Raw genomic sequence first — 18,882 nt, 5'->3', positions numbered from 1 at the left:
CTAATTGTAATTTAAAAATGAGCCATCAAAATGCCTGGTAGGCACAGTGGGGGGGGGGGGGGCGCGGCCGGGGATTTGGTGGTTCTCACGAGCAACAAGCTCCTTGGTACGTGTTCAAAGCTGCCGTCAGAAGAAATGAGACAGTGGGTCAGAGACTAAGGACTTTATTCCTCTGGGCAGAAGCTGTAGCCTGAGCTCATTCGTGCCGGCTCCCCACATTTCCCAGGTCCCACAGGGGTTACCAAAGGGCCAGTGATGGACACCTGGACAGGTGTTAGGGGAGCTTGGGGTTCCCCCACTCCTATGGGAGCAGAAGCAAGCTTGCCCTTTGCCCAGCGGGGAGAGCTCACCTCACCCCAAAAGCCTCTTGCTGCAAACACAACTCTGACAAGTGGCCTGGGTAGCGAGCAGTCAAGACCCTGGATCCTTGGCGTGCCCTGCGGAACGTGCAGGCGCTCCGGGCCCATGGATCTCCTCTCCCAGCAATGCCTCTTTCATTCGCTCAACACAGCCATTCAAATTTATTCGATCACCTTCTGCGTGGACAGAACTAGATGGTGAGGTACAGCAGTGAGAAGATTCTGTGTCTAGGAGGAGCTTAGACTTTAGTGGCCAAGGCAGGTAACAAAAAGGAAGGAAATAACGTGATGTCACTTTGTGAAGTGTTGTGAAGCTAAAGCAGAATAGTGGGATGGAGAACACCTTATCGATTAATTAATTTAGCTTTCTGATCAGATTTACTCATTACCAAAAAAAGCTTCTGCTATTGACAATGCAAAATCTGAAGATGTTTAGTTCATTTTTTATATCTTTATTCAAAAGGTAAAGTTAGGACTTTTAGAATCTTTTTGTCTCATTAGAACTGATATTTATATAATAGATTCTGTGTTACTCATTTCTTTTCTCCTTTTGTGTATTTTCTTAATCAGAAAGTGTGTTCCTGTGTGTAGTTCCAGCTTTATATTCCTCCAACATATTTCAGAGTTACTTTCTCACTTTGGTTTTAAGCAAGGAGGGTGCCTTTAGAGAGAGGGATAGGCTGTAGATGGATGCTCAGGGGAGCCTGGGGACGGTGACCCTGGAGCAGAGCCCGCAGTGGAGTGAGTGAATGAGACTCAAGAGGGAAGAGCATCCCATGGGGAGGGAACAGCACACCCACCAGAGCCCTGAGAATGGAATGTGCTTGTCCTGCTCAAAAAACCTGAGGCCAGGGTGTCTGCAGTGCCATGAGCAGGACAAGAGTGATCTAAGATGAGGGTGGAGAAGCCCACGCAGACTTGTAATTGAGACAATATGGGTTTCTTTCTTTTTTTTTAGAGAGAGAGAGAGAGAGTACCAGAATGTGCACACAGGGATGCCAGGGTCGGGGGAGGAGCATAGGAGAGGGAGGGAGAGAATCTTAAACAGACTCCACACCCAGCATAGGGCCTGGTGTGGGACTCATCTCAGGACCCTGACATCGAGGGTCCTGAGCTGACTTGAGCCAAAAAAGTCAAGCCTAACTTGACTCTGAGCCAAAATCAAGAGTCAGACCCTTAACCAACTGAGCCACGCAGTGTCCCAGAGACAATATAGTTCTCTAACATGACAAACAGACTTTTTATATAAAGTAATTTGTACAAAAGAGTTAAAGGGAAACAATCGGACAGGAGCCCACTCCAGTGTACAGACGGCTGCTTGGCTTCATGGACACGGGGTGGGGGTGAGGGGCGGTCAGAAGAGCTGAGTCCCAGCTGTGAGGCACAAGGCAAGTCCGCAGACCTTTCTGTTCTCTGTCTGCAAATGGGAATGAGGCCTAAAAGGGGTGTGGGTAAGATCAAGGGGAAATAAAATGTGTGGAAGAATTTTCTTTGTTGCAATGTTTGAGGGTCACAACTGTAAAAGCAGGATCTACCTCAAAAAAATAAAAAAAAGACACAAGAGAACTGAATCGAAGGTTTAAACTCAAAGTTGAATAGTAGCAACTCGTCACCATGTACTGGACACTTCCTCAGCCCCCTGCCCTGGCTTCCTTTAACTATAATGTTCTAGAATAATCTCCTGACAGGTGTCCTGAGCCTTTTTTTTGAAATGAGCAAACAGAGTCTAAGTTGCTCAAAGTCTCTCAAGTAATCAATGGTACATGATAAAAAGTGCAAGTATGAAGAGAATATATAGCGACATGGAACGTGTTAAGCCAAGTCTGCAAAATAAAAAAAAAATTAATTTCAGGTTTAAAAAATGTATGTGGCTAAAAGCAAAAGCAAAAGAACAGCGAGTCGGGCGTCTGGGGCAATACGAGTGCTTTCACGTTTCTGATACACTTTGTTCTTCTTACAATTTTGTCCAATAAAATGGGGGGGGGGAAGTTATTTGTGAAACTATTTCGAAGGCCGGTCCCCCTGCCTGTTTGTCTCGCTGCACCCCCCACCCCCACCCCCCCGCGCTTTTATGCTCCTGCCGCGTGCCCCGTGCAACCCTCCGTTCCTCTTGTCCACTGTCCACACTCCCTCCCTGCACTTCAGGACGTGGGGAGCCTTCTCTGACCACAGCATCCCCGTCTCTGTGATCCCAGAACAGCCCACTTCTGAGATTTTATCAGCCACCTGACACTTCTGCCTGTATTTTTGACTTTCTCGAATGTTGCTCTCTCTGCCCTGCGAGTGTGCTCCCGACCTGCCCTACACAGTATGCAGGAAGCAGAAAGTACCTACTTACCAAAGGGGTGAAGAAGGGCGAGCAGACGAGAGGAGCATTCTTGGGGTGTCCTCCCTGCTTGGTCCAGGTCCCCAAAGACGGCCCCGTGGGCCGGGGTGGGACCGCTCCGGGGAGGAAAACCCTTCCACCTGCCCGAGCCTCAGCGGCCTCTCCAGAAAGCGGCCCTCTGGGAGCTGACCCTCACTCTGCTCCTGGGGTGTCAGTGGGGAGCCGGGGGTGACCTGGGGTCCGCTGAGGTCACCCCGAGAGGGGCAGTTGTGGTCTGCGTTCACGTGTCTATCCTGCCCAGGAACAGAAGTAACGCAGTGTTGGGTTGAATTTAATTGGTTTCTACCCCTGCCCGAGGGGCGACAGAAAACCAGTCCAGCTGTCCCTGGGCTGTGAAGAGCCGGCAGGGAAGCTGCTGACGTTCCGGGTCCGTCCGCGGCCGCCAGGGGCGCGGGGGGGGGGGGGCCACGCTGGCGCGGTCGGAGGGGGCGACCCACACCCACGCGCTCGCTCTTCCCGCGCCTCCGCCGAGCTGCCTGGAAGCAGCGGCCGCCCCGAGCCGGAGTCAACTCGTGCGGGCACCGCGAAGCCCCTGCCAGGCCCGATTGTCCCCGGGGAGGCAGCAGGATGCGCTCGGGGCGGGGGGGGGGGGGGGGGGGTGGGCGCGCGCCTCCGTTTCTCGCTGTGCCCCCGGGCGGGTCCGAGGGGTCGGCGGAGGGGGCGCCGCGGCGCGACTGGGAGCCTTCCCCGCCCCTGGGGCTGCGCGGCCGGCGGGAGGCGGGAGGCGGGAGGACCCGCGGGGCGGCCTGAAGGCCTGGCCCGCGCAGTGGCGGGGCCTCGGGCCGCCCCCGTGCGCCCGCCACCCCCGCCCCGGTGCAGCCCGCCAGGGCTGGGGGCGACTCCGCAGCCCGTCCCCCCCCCCGGTGCAGCCTCCTGCCCCCCATCCCCAGTGTCGCCCGCCTCCCCAGTGCAGCCCGTTCCCCCCGGTGCAGCCTCCGCCGCCCCCTCCCGGTGCAGCCCGCCATGGGTGGGGGCGACTCCGCAGCCCGGCCTCCCCAGCGCAGCCCGCCCCCTCCCCCGGTGCCACCCGCCCCAGTGTAGCCCGTCCCCCCAGTGCAGCCTCCCGCCCCTCCCCCCCCCCCCCCCCGTGCAGCCTCCTGCCCCCATCCCCGGTGCCGCCCGCCTCCCCAGTGCAGCCCGCCCCCTCCCCGGTGCAGCCCGCGCCCCCCGCCCCGGAGCAGCGCGCCGTGGGTGGGGGCCACTCCGCAGCCCGCCCCCGCGCGCGGACGCTCGGGGATCGCCAGCCGGGTGACAGCCCGTTGCCCCGGGGACGGCGCGGAGAGGTGGGAGGGGCTGGCGCGCCGAGCCCGGCGGACTCCCGAGGGTCCCACTCCCTTTCCTCGCTCCAGGCGCTCCCGCAGAGGAGCCAAAGCGGGACTGCGGCCCGGACCGCTGTCTGCCCTCCAGGGCCCGCGGCGACCCCTCGCACGCCCGCGCCCCTGGGGCGCCGGAGCCTGCGTGTCCCCTGCGGGGAGCCGCGTCCCGCGCCATGGAAGCCGCTAACGTCTCGGTGGCCGCCGCCGGCGTCGCGCTCGCCCCGGGACCCGAGGCCTGCAGCAGCGGCCCGAGCCCCGGCCCCGGCGGGGTCGCCCTGCCGGGCCGCGAGCCGCCTTTGTCCGTGTTCACGGTGCTGGTGGTGACGCTGCTGGTGCTGCTGATCGCGGCCACCTTCCTGTGGAACCTGCTGGTTCTGGTCACCATCCTGCGCGTCCGCGCCTTCCACCGCGTGCCGCATACCTTGGTGGCCTCGACGGCCGTGTCGGACGCGCTCGTGGCGGCGCTGGTGATGCCGCTGAGCCTGGTGAGCGAGCTGTCGGCCGGGCGACGCTGGCGGCTGGGCCGGGGCCTGTGCCAGGTGTGGATCTCCTTCGACGTGCTGTGCTGCACCGCCAGCATCTGGAACGTGGCGGCCATCGCCCTGGACCGCTACTGGACCATCTCGCGCCACCTGCAGTACACGCTGCGCGCCCGCCGCCGCGCCTCGGCGCTCCTGATCGCGCTCACCTGGGCGCTCTCGGCGCTCATCGCCCTGGCGCCGCTGCTCTTCGGCTGGGGCGAGGCGTACGACGCGCGGCGCCAGCGCTGCCAGGTGAGCCAGGAGCCCTCCTACGCCGTCTTCTCCACCTGCGGCGCCTTCTACCTGCCGCTCGGCGTGGTGCTCTTCGTCTACTGGAAGATCTACAAGGCCGCCAAGTTCCGCTTCGGCCGCCGCCGCAGGGCCGTGCTGCCGCTGCCCGCCGCCGTGCAGGTGAGGGGCGGGCGGCCCAACGAGGGAAGGGGACTGCGGGGGGGGGGGGCTGCCGGGGGAGGAGGGGGCTGCCGGGGGCTGCCGGGGGAGGAGGGGGTGCCGGGGGAGGAGGGGGCTGCCGGGGGAGGGGGGGCTGCCGGGGGAGGGGGGGCTGCCGGGGGCTGCCGGGGGAGGGGAGGGTGCCGGGGGAGGAGAGGGTGCCGGGGGAGGAGGGGGTGCCGGGCGAGGAGGGGGCTGCCGGGGGAGGAGGGGGCTGCCGGGGGAGGAGGGGCTGCCGGAGGCTGCCGGGGGAGGGGGGGTGCCGGGGGAGGGGGGGACTGCCGAGGGAGGGGGTGCCGGGAGAGGAGGGGGTGCCGGGGGAGGAGGGGGCTGCCGGGGGGGGAGGAGGGGGTGCCGGGGGAGGAGGCAGCCGGGCCGCGCGGAGAGTTGGCGGCGGAAGCCTGCGCGCTTGGGGCGCGCCCGGGAGCGCCCGGGGAATTGTCATCCGCTCTGCTGGAGCGCGCACCCCGGGGGCGCGTCACTGCCTCGGGCGCTCAAAGTGGGGCTGGGCCCCGCCGCTCGGCTGGAGCGCGCACCGAGGGGGCGCATCACTGCCCCGGGCGCGCCCCGTGGGCCTGGCCGCCCGCGCACCGGCGCGCGGAGAGGAGGTTCTCCGGGCGCCCCGTGGGGCTGGCGGGGGCGCTGGCTCCCGTCCGGCGGCTGCAGGGGGCTGCGGGCAGCGTGTCTGCGCGGCGGTGAGGGCTGAGGAGCTGCGCCCCTGTCGCTCCCCGCGGCAGTGATCGTATCCCTGCGAGGCCCGCAGCTGGTGCCGACGGCAGAGGGCCTGGGGCGCGCAGAGGAGCACGGGGCTGTCCCTCCCGCGGCCGCCGCACCTGCTCCCTCCTCGGCAGTCCAGAAACTGGCTCTCGGACTGGGTGGGCCAGCCGCCTGCCCAAGAGGGAAGCGGCGTGAAGTAGAACTCAGGAGTCACTCTGCTCGCCCCACCCCAACTTCAGTGCTTTCCTCTAGCGACTTTGGAACCAGGTAGAGCTGTGGGTTCAAATCCCAGCCCGGGACATTGGGGGCAGCTGCTTCATCTCTTTTCCACATCTTTAAACCAGTTCATTCCTGGCTCATAGGGCTCTTGGGGAGGAAGGATCACAGGAGATGAAGAGTGTGAGGCACCAGCGCAGGGCCTGGCACCCCGGGGTGGCTGGAGTAGAGATCAAAAGGGTGTCCCCGGGCAATCTGCGGGAACAGAATCCTGGAAATGGATGAGAGGGAGGAAGGCACATTTGGCAGAACTTCTCTGACTGTATTTAGAACTGGAGCTTTCTGCCTTTTGGCCAGGCCCTAACGTGTCAGCTCCCTCCCACCCTGGAAGCCCCAAACTTTCCCCTATGGGGGAGGGGGTGGTCAGGCCGCAGGTCCTGGAGAGTAATAACAGGACTTATTGCCACTTCCCAAATACAATAGAGTGGTTGCACTTTGTCTATAGGGCTACTTCCAAGACTCCCAGGGGATGCCTGAAACTGCAGACGGCGCGGAGCCGTCTATATTGTTTTACCTATACAAACGGACCTAAGGTAGAGTTAAATTTAAAAATCAGGCACAGAGATTAACAATGTACCTAATAATAAAATGGAACAATTCTAACAATATACTCCAATAAGAATTATGTGAATGTGGGCTCTATCTCAACATAATTTACTGTACTCACCCCTCCTCCGGTGATGCAGTGAGATGATAAGAGGCCCACGTGGGGACACAGGCACCCTGGTGGAGTGTGAGGCTACTGCTGATCTGGATGATCAGGGCCATCTGCTTCCGGACTGTAGTTGGTCAGGGATAACAGAAACTTCGGGAAGTGAAACCAAGGATGAGGGGGAGAGGGGACCAGTGTGCCCTGTCCTAGGAGGAAGGACAGCCGGCGGGAGGGGGCGGGGAGAAGGAGAAGGTAAGTTTTCTGTTGTTAGTTTTAATTTTGGAAAGTTAACTCAGATACGTAGGCTACCCAAACATATGCGTTTTAAAAAAGCAGGCTTTTTTCCTCTTCATTAAATGGCAGAGGGATTCTGTAGCATAAAACAGGAATGTCAAGACTATAATTGGAAAGTGTTGGTAGGGGAGAGCTTTATTCAGAATTAATGATGTTCTTTGAAAGGTCCCTCAGAAATGCCTGGGGTGGTTATAGCTTTTCTGTCTGAGTGCGGAGGTAGGGCTGGCTTTTAATAGCTCCATCCATCCAGTGTGCACCGAGAGAATCCTGGTAATCCTTGGCAAACCTCAGCCTGGTGTCATGTTTGCGGGACCCCATTCAGGCCGCTGATATCGAGAAGAAATGAGGGAACAGGAGCCTGGCCAATCCGGGTGGCCATGGGTGAGGAGACAACTCTGGGAGGCAGGGCCAGTGTTGGGACCTTCCACTTGGGGACAGTGGGGCCTCAAGGCGAGCCCTCTCCCCGCTTTGGGGCTGCAAATTCTCTTCCCTACTCCACAGTATCAGTCCAAGCCCTGGCTGGGACTCTCGGGTCACATGATTCTGAGACTAGATGTGACAGTGTTGGAGAGCATCCTGCTTCTTCAGCCTTCAGCCCGGCTCTCACCCAAATGCTGCTGAGTCAGCATCTCCGAGCTTTCTGGCCACAAGACACCCAAACAGAACTTTAAAATAATATGCCCCGAATACTATCTCTCTACCTTCCCACCTCCTCTCCTCCCTCCTCCCCCGTCCACACCTTCCCCCTCCTTACCTCACCTCCTTCCCATCTGCTGTTTCCTGCACTCTAGGGAAAATGAGTTAAATCTGGGTCCTGCAACATATCTGTACTGCTTTCTCTGGGCAATAGGAGCATTTATGAAGTCTGAAGACTCCGGTAACGGGGCTGTGTACATCCTTCACCCGTTTTGCAGTTCGTGGCCAGGTCCCAACACTGAGATGTTATCAGAACGAGAGCAGCGATAGTTCCTGCGGAGTGATTTCATTCTCTGGGGCAAAAATGCAATTTTTGAAAGTAGAGCCAGAAACCAGCGTCTGCTAAGTGAGTCCCTCCCTCCAGACACTGATGCTTTACATTCATTCTTCTAATTTCATCTCTACGACCCTGCCAGTTTGGCCCTATTATCTCTACCAGTCAGGATAAGCTAAGATATGCTCAGCCACAAATGACCCCCAAAGGGGCCACTTGTCTCCCTCTCAAAGCTCACTGCGGGTCCCACAGCCCTCCTGCAGAGCCAAGCAGCAACTCAAGGATGCGGACCACTTGCCCCCTTCCAGCTACGTGGACCACTTGCCCCCTTCCAGCTACGTGGTCTTGAACGACTGGCTTCCGAGGTTGCGGAGTGAGGGGAAGAGACGGATGGCAATACAGCAGCCTTTAGCTGCCTTGCCCTGGGCCCATGGGCCAGCCGCTGGCTCTCAAATCCAGGGAAGCACGTGGATTATTTGATGAGCACTGTCTTTGCCACCAGCCCTCATTTTCCAGGGGATAGAACTCAGTCTCCGCAAAGTGAGTTCAGTTAAGACCACAGAATTATCAAGTGGAGAAGCTGAGGTCCCCGTTCTGTACTTGGTCTCTCCTCCACGCCGTCCCCAGGGAAGTAACTGCTGAGCACTGATCCACTGCCCACAGGCACCTCACCTTCACAGGAGTGAGGCAGCTGGGCTCCAGGCAAGGTGGGGCATGGGCACAGGGTCCCGATTCTCTGCACGTGAACTCTGACCTTCCCTGACCACAGCTGAGCACGGAGGCACCCCCACGTTCTCTTGGGAGGCGGGGTTCATTCCTTTCTCTCAGCTCTCTAGACCGACCCACATACAGGGTATGTTCTGGCCCCTACCAAGCAACCCCCATGGGGTGTGATTGTTGCCTACTGCCCCATGCCCTTTGCTATTTAGAAGACGAAGAAAGCAAAATCAATGGAGATGATGTATTTGGCTTTTTAGAATGTGACGTCAAAGTTTCTCCCTTCCAGTTGTTTGACTGCTGTGCCCAAGTTGAGAGCAAGGTCTAATTATTCAGTGGGCACAGTAGGCACACTACCCTTTTAGGGGCCCGTGGAAATGGTTCAGTTTTAATTTCTTTTTTTTTCTAAGATTTTATTTATTTATTCATGAGAGACACACAGAGAGAGAGGCAGAGACACAGGCAGAGGGAGAAGCAGGCTCCATGCAGGGAGCCCGACGTGGGACTCGATCCGGGGTCTCCAGGATCAGGCCCTGGGCTGAAGGTGGCGCTAAACCGCTGAGCCACCCGGCCTGCCTCAGTTTTAATTTCTTTTAGAATTAGGGTAAGAATGAATATGATAGCAATGAATATATAATCATGTAGCCATCCTCGACTATATTAGTCTTCATAATAATATGGTCCTAAAATATAATTTGTAATATTTTTTTAATGGAGGAAGGGGCCCACAGAGAAAAAGATGCCTAGGGCTCATGACTGTGACAACGCAGTGCTGGTTGACACCCTTCACTCCCTCACTCACTCAATCAATAAACATGTGGTGGGAGACAGGGGGCACGGTGGTTAAGAGCATGGGATTGGGAAGCAAGGAGACCTGGATTTCAATTCTTTTTGTGCCACTCATTAGCAACCTAACTGAGTGACTTAACCTAAGTCTGAGTTTCCCCATAGGTAAAAGGGAAGTACTGCGCCTGCCTCATAATGTTCTTGTGACGAGTGAACCAGATCATGGTGTACATGGAGTCTCTAAAATAGTAAACCCCCCTCAAAAATAAATAAATTAAAATAAAATAAAATCGTAAACCATAAGTGAAAGCTGCTGTGCCACCTTCATTATTATCTTTAAAAATTCCTCTTGTAAGTCATAAATAATGAATTATGATTTTATTCCCCTTACTGCTGTTACTCATCCCAGGTAGCAGAGTTTACCTTTTGCTTGCACAACAGATTAGCCCAAAGATCAGTGCTGTGAAACAACAAACATGTATTAAGCCACAGTTTCTGTGGGTCTGGCTTGGGGATGTCTTTGACCATGTGGGCTCAAGGTCTCATGTGACCAGAGACCTTGGATGTTGGGTGGGGCAGCAGTCATTAAAGGCTTGGCTGGGCCGGGGACTCTGCTTCCAAGATGGCTCATGCACGTGGCTCTTAGCAGGAGGTCTCCTGAGGGCCGCAAGGAGGAAACTGCAGGGCCTTTTATGACCTGGTCTCAGAAGTTACAGGAGCTCACTTCCCCTCTATTCTAGTCACTAGAAGTGAGTTGCCGACTCCAGGCCGCCCTCAAGGGGAGGGGGCTTAGGATCCACCTTTGGGAAAGTATCAGTGAACTTGTGAACAGATTTTAAAACCACCACTGTGAGGTACACAGATGGTGTTCAAAATTACATGACTGTTACTGACCTGTATGTTAGACAATGTGGTAGCCTCTGAAGTCTAAAAAATGAGCAAGCCAGGTCTCTGTTCTCAAGGGATTGATTTTAGTAGACCATAACTGTGGAATTAAAAATTCAATAAAATCTTATAGGTGCTCTGCTAGAAGTCTGTCCAGAAGACAGTGAATGGTCCTGAGAGACTGGATAGTATATGGGAAAGCACTTTGCACATGGTAAAGGGCCTAATAAAAGTGTAATGTGGAGCTGTAGGGCTTGCGACAACTTGGACCTGAGTGTTAGATAACGTTTGTTATGAAATATTTGCCTCTCTGAGCTCTCTGTATTAGCATAAATAAGTTTTTGTGTCATAAGCATACAGTACATATATGCCTTCAGTGACCTGACATCTGTACAGAGCCCTTTATGTTTTGTGTCACTTGTCCACTGTTTAGGTGTCAGCTGGACCACCCCAAAGACTAAGGTGCTGGTGGGCTTGCAGGTTTGTCAGAGCTCGGGGTTGGGAAGAGGGTGGTGGAAAATCACTACCCTCGTTCTGATTCCATCTATTAAAAGAACTGTGGGCTCAAACACATTCCCATGCCAGACTGCAAGGTTATTTTAACTTTGGGAAAGTACATTTTATGAATCAAATTGTATCAGTGGTAATAAAAAAAAAATCTGATTTATTTACTTATTTATTTATTTGAGACACAGAGAGAGAGAGAGGCAGAGACACAGGCAGAGGGAGAAGCAGGCTCCCTGTGGGGAGCCCAGTGTGGCACTCGATCCCAGGACCCCAGGATCGTGACCTGAGTCAAAGGCAGACACTCAACCACTGAGCCACCCAGGTGCCCCTATGGCTTGATTCTTTTAAGATTGGCACCTGAGAGTCTGAGAGTTTCCAGAAGTACTTGGATGTGTTAAGGAGCATTTTCTCTACACCTTCAGAAATGTCCCTGGCTTTCCCCAACTCCACAAACTTCTTCATTTTCCTTACATTGGGACATTCATTCTGTCTCTTCACATCTACTTCCATTTCTCTCTTCTCTCTGATTGGATTGTCAGGGAAGAGTGGAGGGGAGAAAGGGAAAGGGAGGGGGTGGAGGTAAATATGGTACAGGGACCATGTCTCTTCATAGTGACCTTGCAACGAGCTACTCCTCAAATTTGTGTAGGTCTTGGAGAAGATTGAGCTTCTCAGTGGAACACTGAGATCCGAACTCCATGGTTCTTTTTTTTTTTTTTTTTAAATTTTTATTTATTTATGATAGTCACAGAGAGAGAGAGAGAGAGAGGGAGAGGCAGAGACACAGGCAGAGGGAGAAGCAGGCTCCATGCACTGGGAGCCTGACGTGGGATTCGATCCCGGGTCTCCAGGATCGCGCCCTGGGTCAAAGGCAGGCGCCAAACCGCTGCGCCACCCAGGCGAACTCCATGGTTCTTAACCTCTTGATAGGTTGCAGATGCCTTGAAAATTAAAGAAAGCTTTGGACTTGCGGCCCAGAAAGTTACGTGGATGTGTAGTCACCCGATTTGCATAGGGCACTCCCTGAAGCCCATCTCTGGAGAGTGCTGCTGAGCCTTCGTTCCCCCTGGCTCTCCTGGGAGATGGAACCCACAGTGCAGGAGTAACTGTGACTCTCTGAGGCAGGCCTGTAGTCATTGGGGCATAGCCCCCACGGGGGCAAATCAGAATACTGAGTGTGCACAATACATGTGCAAAAGGCAGAGTCTCCCTTCTTGCCACTACTCCTCCCTTCCACCCTCTGTGCCAAGAATCTCTGGCCGGGCGTTCCAGGGATTTCAGGGTATGAACTCTTGCCACAACAGAGGCCCTTCCGTTAGCATCCACTCATAAGGAGATGACTTCAGGTCAGATGATATTATAGCTGAAAATACAGATGTATTCCCCTTCTCAGCATTAATTCCAGTGGACCTTTAGCCAATCCATGGTGACTAAACTCCCCATAAAAATCCATGTTCTCCAAAGACAAGAATGGTAGCAATTGTACCTTATGTTATGATCACACCTAAGAGCTTAGCAAAACTATTCTCTGTTGTGAATAAAATTACGATGAAGAGAAAGTTTTTTTTTTCGAGCATAGCCCTGCTTTTTTTTTTTTTTGTTTCACAAGAAAACTTTCTGAACTTTTCTTTTCTCTTCTTTTCTCTTTCCTTTCTTCTTTTCTCTCTTCTCTTCTCTTCCTTCCCTTCCCTCCTCTTCTCTTTCCTCCCTTCCCTTCCCTCCCCTCCCTTGCCCCCTCCCTTCCTCTTCCTCTTCTCTTCTTTCCACATGAGAAGCAGTGGAGGAAATTTCCTGATCTTGTCAGACAAGCTAAACAGTTTCTGTTCACTTTGAGGGATTATTTTGGTTAGTTATCTCCTTAAAGTGCCTTTGGGAAGTGCAACATGGAGCTTGGGTATCTCAGTGAGGCCTGGGCAGAGAGACTGGAGCCCCAGCTCTTCAGGTCCTGACCTGCGGAGCTCTGGTTAGATTGGTTAGATACGGGGAATTCGGGGAATTCGAGTAACAATCTGGATTGCCTTCAGCCCCAATCAGAAATCTCTCTCCAAAAAAAAAAAAAAAAAAAAAAAAAAAAAAAAAAAAAAAGAAATCTCTCTCCATGTCCTCTCTCCTCTCTCAGATGGTGTAGGGCTTGGTTGGTCACTATGATTTCACTATGATTAGTGTGGTCACCCCACCAGCCTTGTAAAGAGTCTCACTGCCATACTGGATGTCTGACCTGTGGGGTCACAGTGCAGACTGGTATGTTTGTTCCACGAGTGATTAGGACTATCCCTCTTCTTTCTGTTTCCTCTCCTATTTCTTATTAAGATATTTAATTGAGGGCAGCCCTGGTGGCCCAGCTGTTTAGCACCGCCTTCAGCCTGGGGTGTGATCCTGGAGACCCGGGATGGAGTCCCACATCGGGCTCCCTGCGTGGAGCCTGCTTCTCCCTCTGCCTGTGTCTCTGCCCCTTTCTCTCTCTGTGTCTCATGAATCAATCAATAAATAAAATCTTTAAAATAAAAAATAATTTAAAAAAAGGAAGCCTGAATCCTTTATAATGGGTTGCAAGCAAAGCTGCCTGCTTTTCCATGGGCAGACATTATCTCAATTTTCCAATTGTTTGCTTTACAAACATCCTCGAGAAGCCAGTCTAAACCTGGGGCTGTCCGTGTCTTCGCTAGCAAAATGTGCAGAAATGCAAGGGACATCCAAAGGAATCCCCCATTTTCTAATTCAACAAATTTGCACTGAGTTTTTACCATATGCCATACATGATGCTGCGTGCTAGGGGGACTCTTCAGGGGACATGCCAGTCGTGGTCCCTGCCCTCTTGGAATGTTGGTGGTGACACAATATTCTGAACAAGGATTCAGAATCTGTGCCCTGGCATCAGAGTGCTGATGGGAATTGTGGGACAGAATATTTCAAATTGGGACTTGATGGGAGATGATCACGACAGAGTCCCCATACACACGGTAGGTGGCTAACAAACGTCTAAGCGTATATTGTCTGGCAGATTTGGTCCTTAATCAACTTTAGATGAAAAAGCCTCAGATTCTATGGAGATGTTAAGGCAAGCTCATCTTTTAGGTCCCGTCCCAGTGTGGCCCAGAGAAGCCCTACAGCCCTGGAACCGACACACTAGGCAGGCACCATGGTTCTGCTTTGTCCTGCTTGTGTGGCCTTGGCCATGACATCTGGTGTCTCCAAACTTCTGTGTACTCGGAGCACCACTCCTTTTACACCTGGACCCAAAAGTACCGGGTCCTACCATTGTGTGCATCCAACAGGCCGCATTCTTCTATGCCAATTAGGGGGTTCTAACCAGAGGTCAGAGGCTCCCTAAAGCCTGAGTGATCAGTTTTCAGACAGGTGTGCAGACGGAAAGTCAGGGTAAAGAGGCTGAGGAGAGAGAAGACCAAAGAGGAAAGAGGGAGAAGCTCAGGGATGGTCCCAGAGCTGCAGCCAGAGACCCTAGACATCACCAGGAAGCCATATACGTCCATCCTGAAAAAATCTCAAGCATGAGTATCCTTAAAATAGATTCTAGGGCACCTGGGTGGCTCACTCAGTGACGTGTCTGCCTTCAGCTCAGGTCATGATCTCGGGGTCCTGGGGTCGAGCCCTGGTTGGGCTCCCTGCTTAGTGTGGAGTCTGCTTTTCCTTCTCCCTCTGCCCCTTCCCCCACTCATACTCTCCCTCTCTCAAATAAATAAAATCATAAAAAAAAAAAGAAAAGAAAAAAGATTCCACTGGAACCCATCCAGATCAGTCACTTTTACTAAAGGTGCAGAACAACAGGTAGGGATTAAGAGTGTGGTCTCAGGTTCAGAATACTCCCCTTTGACTTCTAGCTCTTCCACCCGGTAAGCAGCTGGGTGATCTTGGACAAGGTATTTAACTTCTCACGGTGTTTTCTCAACTCTAAAATGGAGATGAGGGGATCCCTGGGTGGCTCAGCGGTTTAGCGCCTGCCTTTGGCCCGGGGCATGGTCCCAGAGTCTCAGGATCGAGTCCCGCGTCGGGCTCCCTGCATGAAGCCTGCTTCCCCCTCTGCCTGTGTCTCTGCCTCCCTGTCTCTCTCTCTCTTTCTCATGAATAAATAAGTAAAATCTTTAAAAAATAAAATAAAAAAAAATAAAAAATAAGATGGAGATGATAATACCTCAACAGTTTGATGTGAGAACGAATTCAAGCCATCCCTTACAAGACTTTAGTAAAGTATCTGTTTTATAGTAACTTCTCTGGAGCTCTTCTGAGCCTCTTTTGGTTTTCTGTTGGATGTTACGCTTCAGACAACGAAAGCCAAGCTAGTCAGTCTCCTTGCAAATCAAGACCATCCCAGCCAGGTTGACTCAGTTTCTTTAAAGCCGTTTCTGGAAAGATTCTACAGTCTTCCCCGTCTTCCTACCTTGATAGAAGCACCAACTCTTCTCACTGTAGCATTCCAGCTGGTCTCTCTTTAAATCTCAGGCCGAATTCGTAGATCTTCAGGATGATTTGAAGGTAATTTGGTGGGGACAGGTGACTTGGGGACCCTACTCTTCTGCCATCTTGCCCCTCCCCCCTCAGATTCTACAGTCTTCCAGCGTCTCTCTCTCTCTCTCTCTCTCTCTCTCTCTCTCTGCACAGGCCGTAGCAGGCTCAGGTGGAAAGCTAGGAGCGCAGGGGTCTAGCAAACAGATGCCCTGGGGGCGCAGAGTTGGATTCTGCTAACCACCGCAGTGCTGGAGGCCAGGTATTTTAAACCAACTTAATCAGTGAATTTGCCTTTTTCTGGTTCTCTTCCCCCAGGAGCCCTTTTGAACTGAATTCACCCCATTTCTTTACCCCAGCAGCATAACAAGGATTTGGAATTTCCCTTAGCACGGGAGGGCCTCCAGTGCCGGGGAGGGGAGGCCGTTTAGGTCAGCAGAGAAGTGGCTGGGAAGTGCCCATTACTGAGCCCAGAGGGAGGAACACAAGCACGTCCCCTTCCACTTCTGCTCCTGCTCTGCTAACAGTGTTCCCTCCCCAGGGGACAGCTAACTATTCACGGGGGGGGGGGGGGGGGGGGGGGGGAGGATTCAGGATGGCACGTGTGGTGGCCCGCGATGAGGGAACTGGCCAGTATGTGTCTTCTAAAGGGGAATGGGGACATGGGGCTCACGCCCGCCTGCGGGGGGCCGGTGCACCTTGGTTGGGAGGGCTCATCCCAGGGGCTCTGGCTGGCCTCTGGGGGGGTGCAGGGTGACGGGGGGGGGGGGAATGCAGTTTGGTCTTAGCGGCATCGCTTGCCTTGTGGTGTCTCTCTCCAGGTGGGGGCGGGGGGTGTGTACTGGGAAAGGAGAGGAGTCTTGTCCATACCTCCACGATCTGTTTTCAGGCTGATGTAGTGAATCTGAAGGTGGGGCCGAGGGGGGGACCCCAGGTTTGCAGCATCCTGGCCCCCTCGGGGCTCCTCCACCGCTGGGCTTTGGTCGTCCCGACACAGTGTGAGGGGACGACGTGCTGTGGGCCTTATAGCGCTCTGCGGCCGAGGGGCTGTCCCCGGCGTGTCTAGCTAAATGCACCCTTGCCTCGGAGCCTGTCTCCCTGTGTGTCCCCAGCACCTGCCGCCATGGCTGGCAGGCAGCACCCAGGGAGGAAGGGAAATGCAGATGTCATGTTAACTCAGCAGCTGTTTCCTGAGCACCCGCCAGGCACCGGGTGCTGCTGCTGGGCCCGTGCGTTCGAGGAAGACACAGTCCATGCCCGGTTCAGCTTGGACCCGGGTGGGGGTGGGGTGGGGGGGCAGATGCAATGGCCATAATCGCACAAACTGCCAGGGAAGAGGAGAAAGTGGTACCAACCTGGGAGATGTGATTGAGTTTGGAGGGTCAGAAAGGCCACTCTGAGAGGGCTGGTGGCCTCTGAGACCAAGAGGTAGATAGGAGCTAAAGGATGGGGTGGCAGGGGGGACACTGGGCCGGGGGCTCCTTAAACGGTCTGGGTTATCCCCACAAAGGCATTGGCAGTTGTCTTTTGAAAGCTGGGCAGTACAGAACCCCCCGGAATCCACACAGAATCCATTTAGCAGATAGTTGTAGAATTTCCTGCAATCCGGGTGTTTACAGGCTGCCTCTCCAGCTGCAAACTTTGTGCCTGGCCCGGGCTGGGGTCCGTTTCCTTTGGGGTCCTGGTCCCAGCCCGAGGCCGCTCCGCGAATCTCAGATGGAAGCGAGCTGGGCCCGCGCTCCGGGTTCGCCTCCCGAGGCCTCCCCCCGCCGGGCCAGCGGGTCTGGCCTGTGGCCTGGGCCTCCCCACTTTACCTCTTATCACCTGACACCGCGGGGACTGCCACTGTCACTCCCAGAAGAGCCTTCAGGGCCTATTTTAACCTCCAGTTTCAGGACCGTTTCCGCCCAGCATTTTCGGGGGACCAGGGTCCAGGCGCGCCTGGAAGGAGGCCGCAGGGGAGCTGGGGGGTCCGGGCGCCCCGGGGCAGCCCCCTGGGGCTCTTCGGCCCAGCGTCAGTCGGGCTTTCGCGCTCATCGCACGTCTCCTTTGTTCCCAGGTGAAGGAGGCCGAGGCCCAGGTGGCGTCCGGGGCGCGGGGCCCAGGGGCGGCGGGGCGCGAGCAGAAGGAGCAGCGCGCCGCCCTGATGCTGGGCATCCTCATCGGCGTCTTCGCGCTGTGCTGGATCCCCTTCTTCCTGGCCGCGCTCATCAGCCCTCTCTGCGCCTGCAGCCTGCCCCCCGTCTGGAAAAGCGTATTCTTGTGGCTTGGCTACTCCAACTCTTTCTTCAACCCCCTGATTTACACGGCCTTTAACAAGAACTACAACAACGCCTTCAGGAGCCTCTTCAGCAAGCAGAGGTAGACCGCGTGGAGCCGCCAGGCCCGGGCCGCGGGCGAGGAGCGTCGGGACCCGAGGCCCGGCCCTGGGAGCAGCGGTGCGGGTGCCGGTGCCGGTGCCGGTGCCGAGGCTCTGGGGCCAGAGGCGCCGCCTGGGGCTGTGGCAGGCGCTAACCCGCCAGGCTCCGTTTCCGGGGCGCTGCTCTCCTTGCTACTCAGGACTCGGGGCTGGGACGCACCCAAGGGCGACAAGGCTGCCTTGCCTCTTCCTCTGAGAGGATCCCTCAGCACAGGGTCCCAGGGGCCCGCCTTGGGGCCCACCCAGGAGGCTGTCTCCTTTGCCCAGCGGCCCTTGCCCTCACCCTGTACCCACCTGATTCAACTTACCCTCCCTGATCTCCAAGGCAGCGCATCCCAACTTGGGAGACGGGAATCATCTAAACGTTGGTTTTGGAAAAAAAAAAAAAAAAAGTGTCGAGTACAGCCCATGTCTACTGAATCGGACTTTCAGAGAAGAGGTCTGGTAATTTATATTATTGAGTCCTCCAATTTTTTTTTTTTTCATCAGTAAGAGACAGGAGTCTAAGCTGGATGCTTAGACTGTTCTTTAGCCCAATTAAATTGCCATTTCTGGGGGTAGAAACCCAGGCAGGAGTGCTTTTCAAAGCTCCCTAGGTGGTTCCACTGTGCAGTTGGCCAGTGTTGAGGATGGGGGGGGGGGTGGGGGGTGGGAGGGTGAGGGAGAGGGGGGTCCTTTCTCTGCTTCTGTACAGGGGAGAGCAGCTATGAGAAATGTTCCCACTACTTCACCATATGGACTTGTATGTGGAATAAAAATACTTTTGAACCGTTGATTTCTAGGCTCAAAATCATTCATATGTATGATTGATCACACACACACACACACACACACACACACACACACACACGCCACTGAAACAGGGATGACTGCTAACTAAGACACAACCACCTCCAAACTGCCATAGTGAATCTTGGCCTTCCTGAAAATACCAAATATGGCCCAGGTATATAGGGGTTCAAGGCCCTGGATGAGGGGGGATACCTGGACTAAGTCATGCTGGCCACAATCCATCTGATTTTGGAGAAGGGGTGGTTGCGAACTGATTACGTTTTTCAATTTACGCAAGACAGCCCACTCCACCATCGGCTCAGACTGGATATCTGAGGTATGCAGGTATTCTTTAAGCTTATACTATAGAGGACCTACACTTCGGGGTTTATCAG

General features: G+C 54.8%; 1 protein-coding gene across 1 annotated transcript; it reads left to right on the top strand.

The window, feature by feature from the left end:
• The first annotated feature begins 3,963 nt into the window (after window positions 1–3,963).
• On the top strand, window positions 3,964–18,346 carry LOC140611878 (5-hydroxytryptamine receptor 5B-like). Its single transcript, XM_072788945.1, has 2 exons — window positions 3,964–4,993; window positions 17,357–18,346. The coding sequence occupies exons 1-2, from the start codon at window positions 4,235–4,237 to the stop codon at window positions 17,660–17,662; spliced, it is 1,065 nt and encodes a 354-aa protein (XP_072645046.1). The 5' UTR covers window positions 3,964–4,234; the 3' UTR covers window positions 17,663–18,346.
• Window positions 18,347–18,882: the final 536 nt, after the last annotated feature.

This window comes from Canis lupus, chromosome 20 (genome assembly GCF_048164855.1).
Source record: "Canis lupus baileyi chromosome 20, mCanLup2.hap1, whole genome shotgun sequence".
Classification (NCBI taxonomy): domain Eukaryota; kingdom Metazoa; phylum Chordata; class Mammalia; order Carnivora; family Canidae; genus Canis; species Canis lupus.
The sequence above is the reverse complement of the archived record's forward strand: the minus strand, read 5'-3'. Positions and strand labels throughout refer to the sequence as shown.

Bases quoted from the DNA above. Each gene is read 5' to 3' on its own strand.
- LOC140611878 (XM_072788945.1), top strand. From the start codon at position 4,235: ATGGAAGCCGCTAACGTCTCGGTGGCCGCCGCCGGCGTCGCGCTCGCC. The intron at 4,994-17,356 runs GTGAGGGGCGGG...CTTTGTTCCCAG, and splicing joins CGCTGCCCGCCGCCGTGCAG to GTGAAGGAGGCCGAGGCCCA.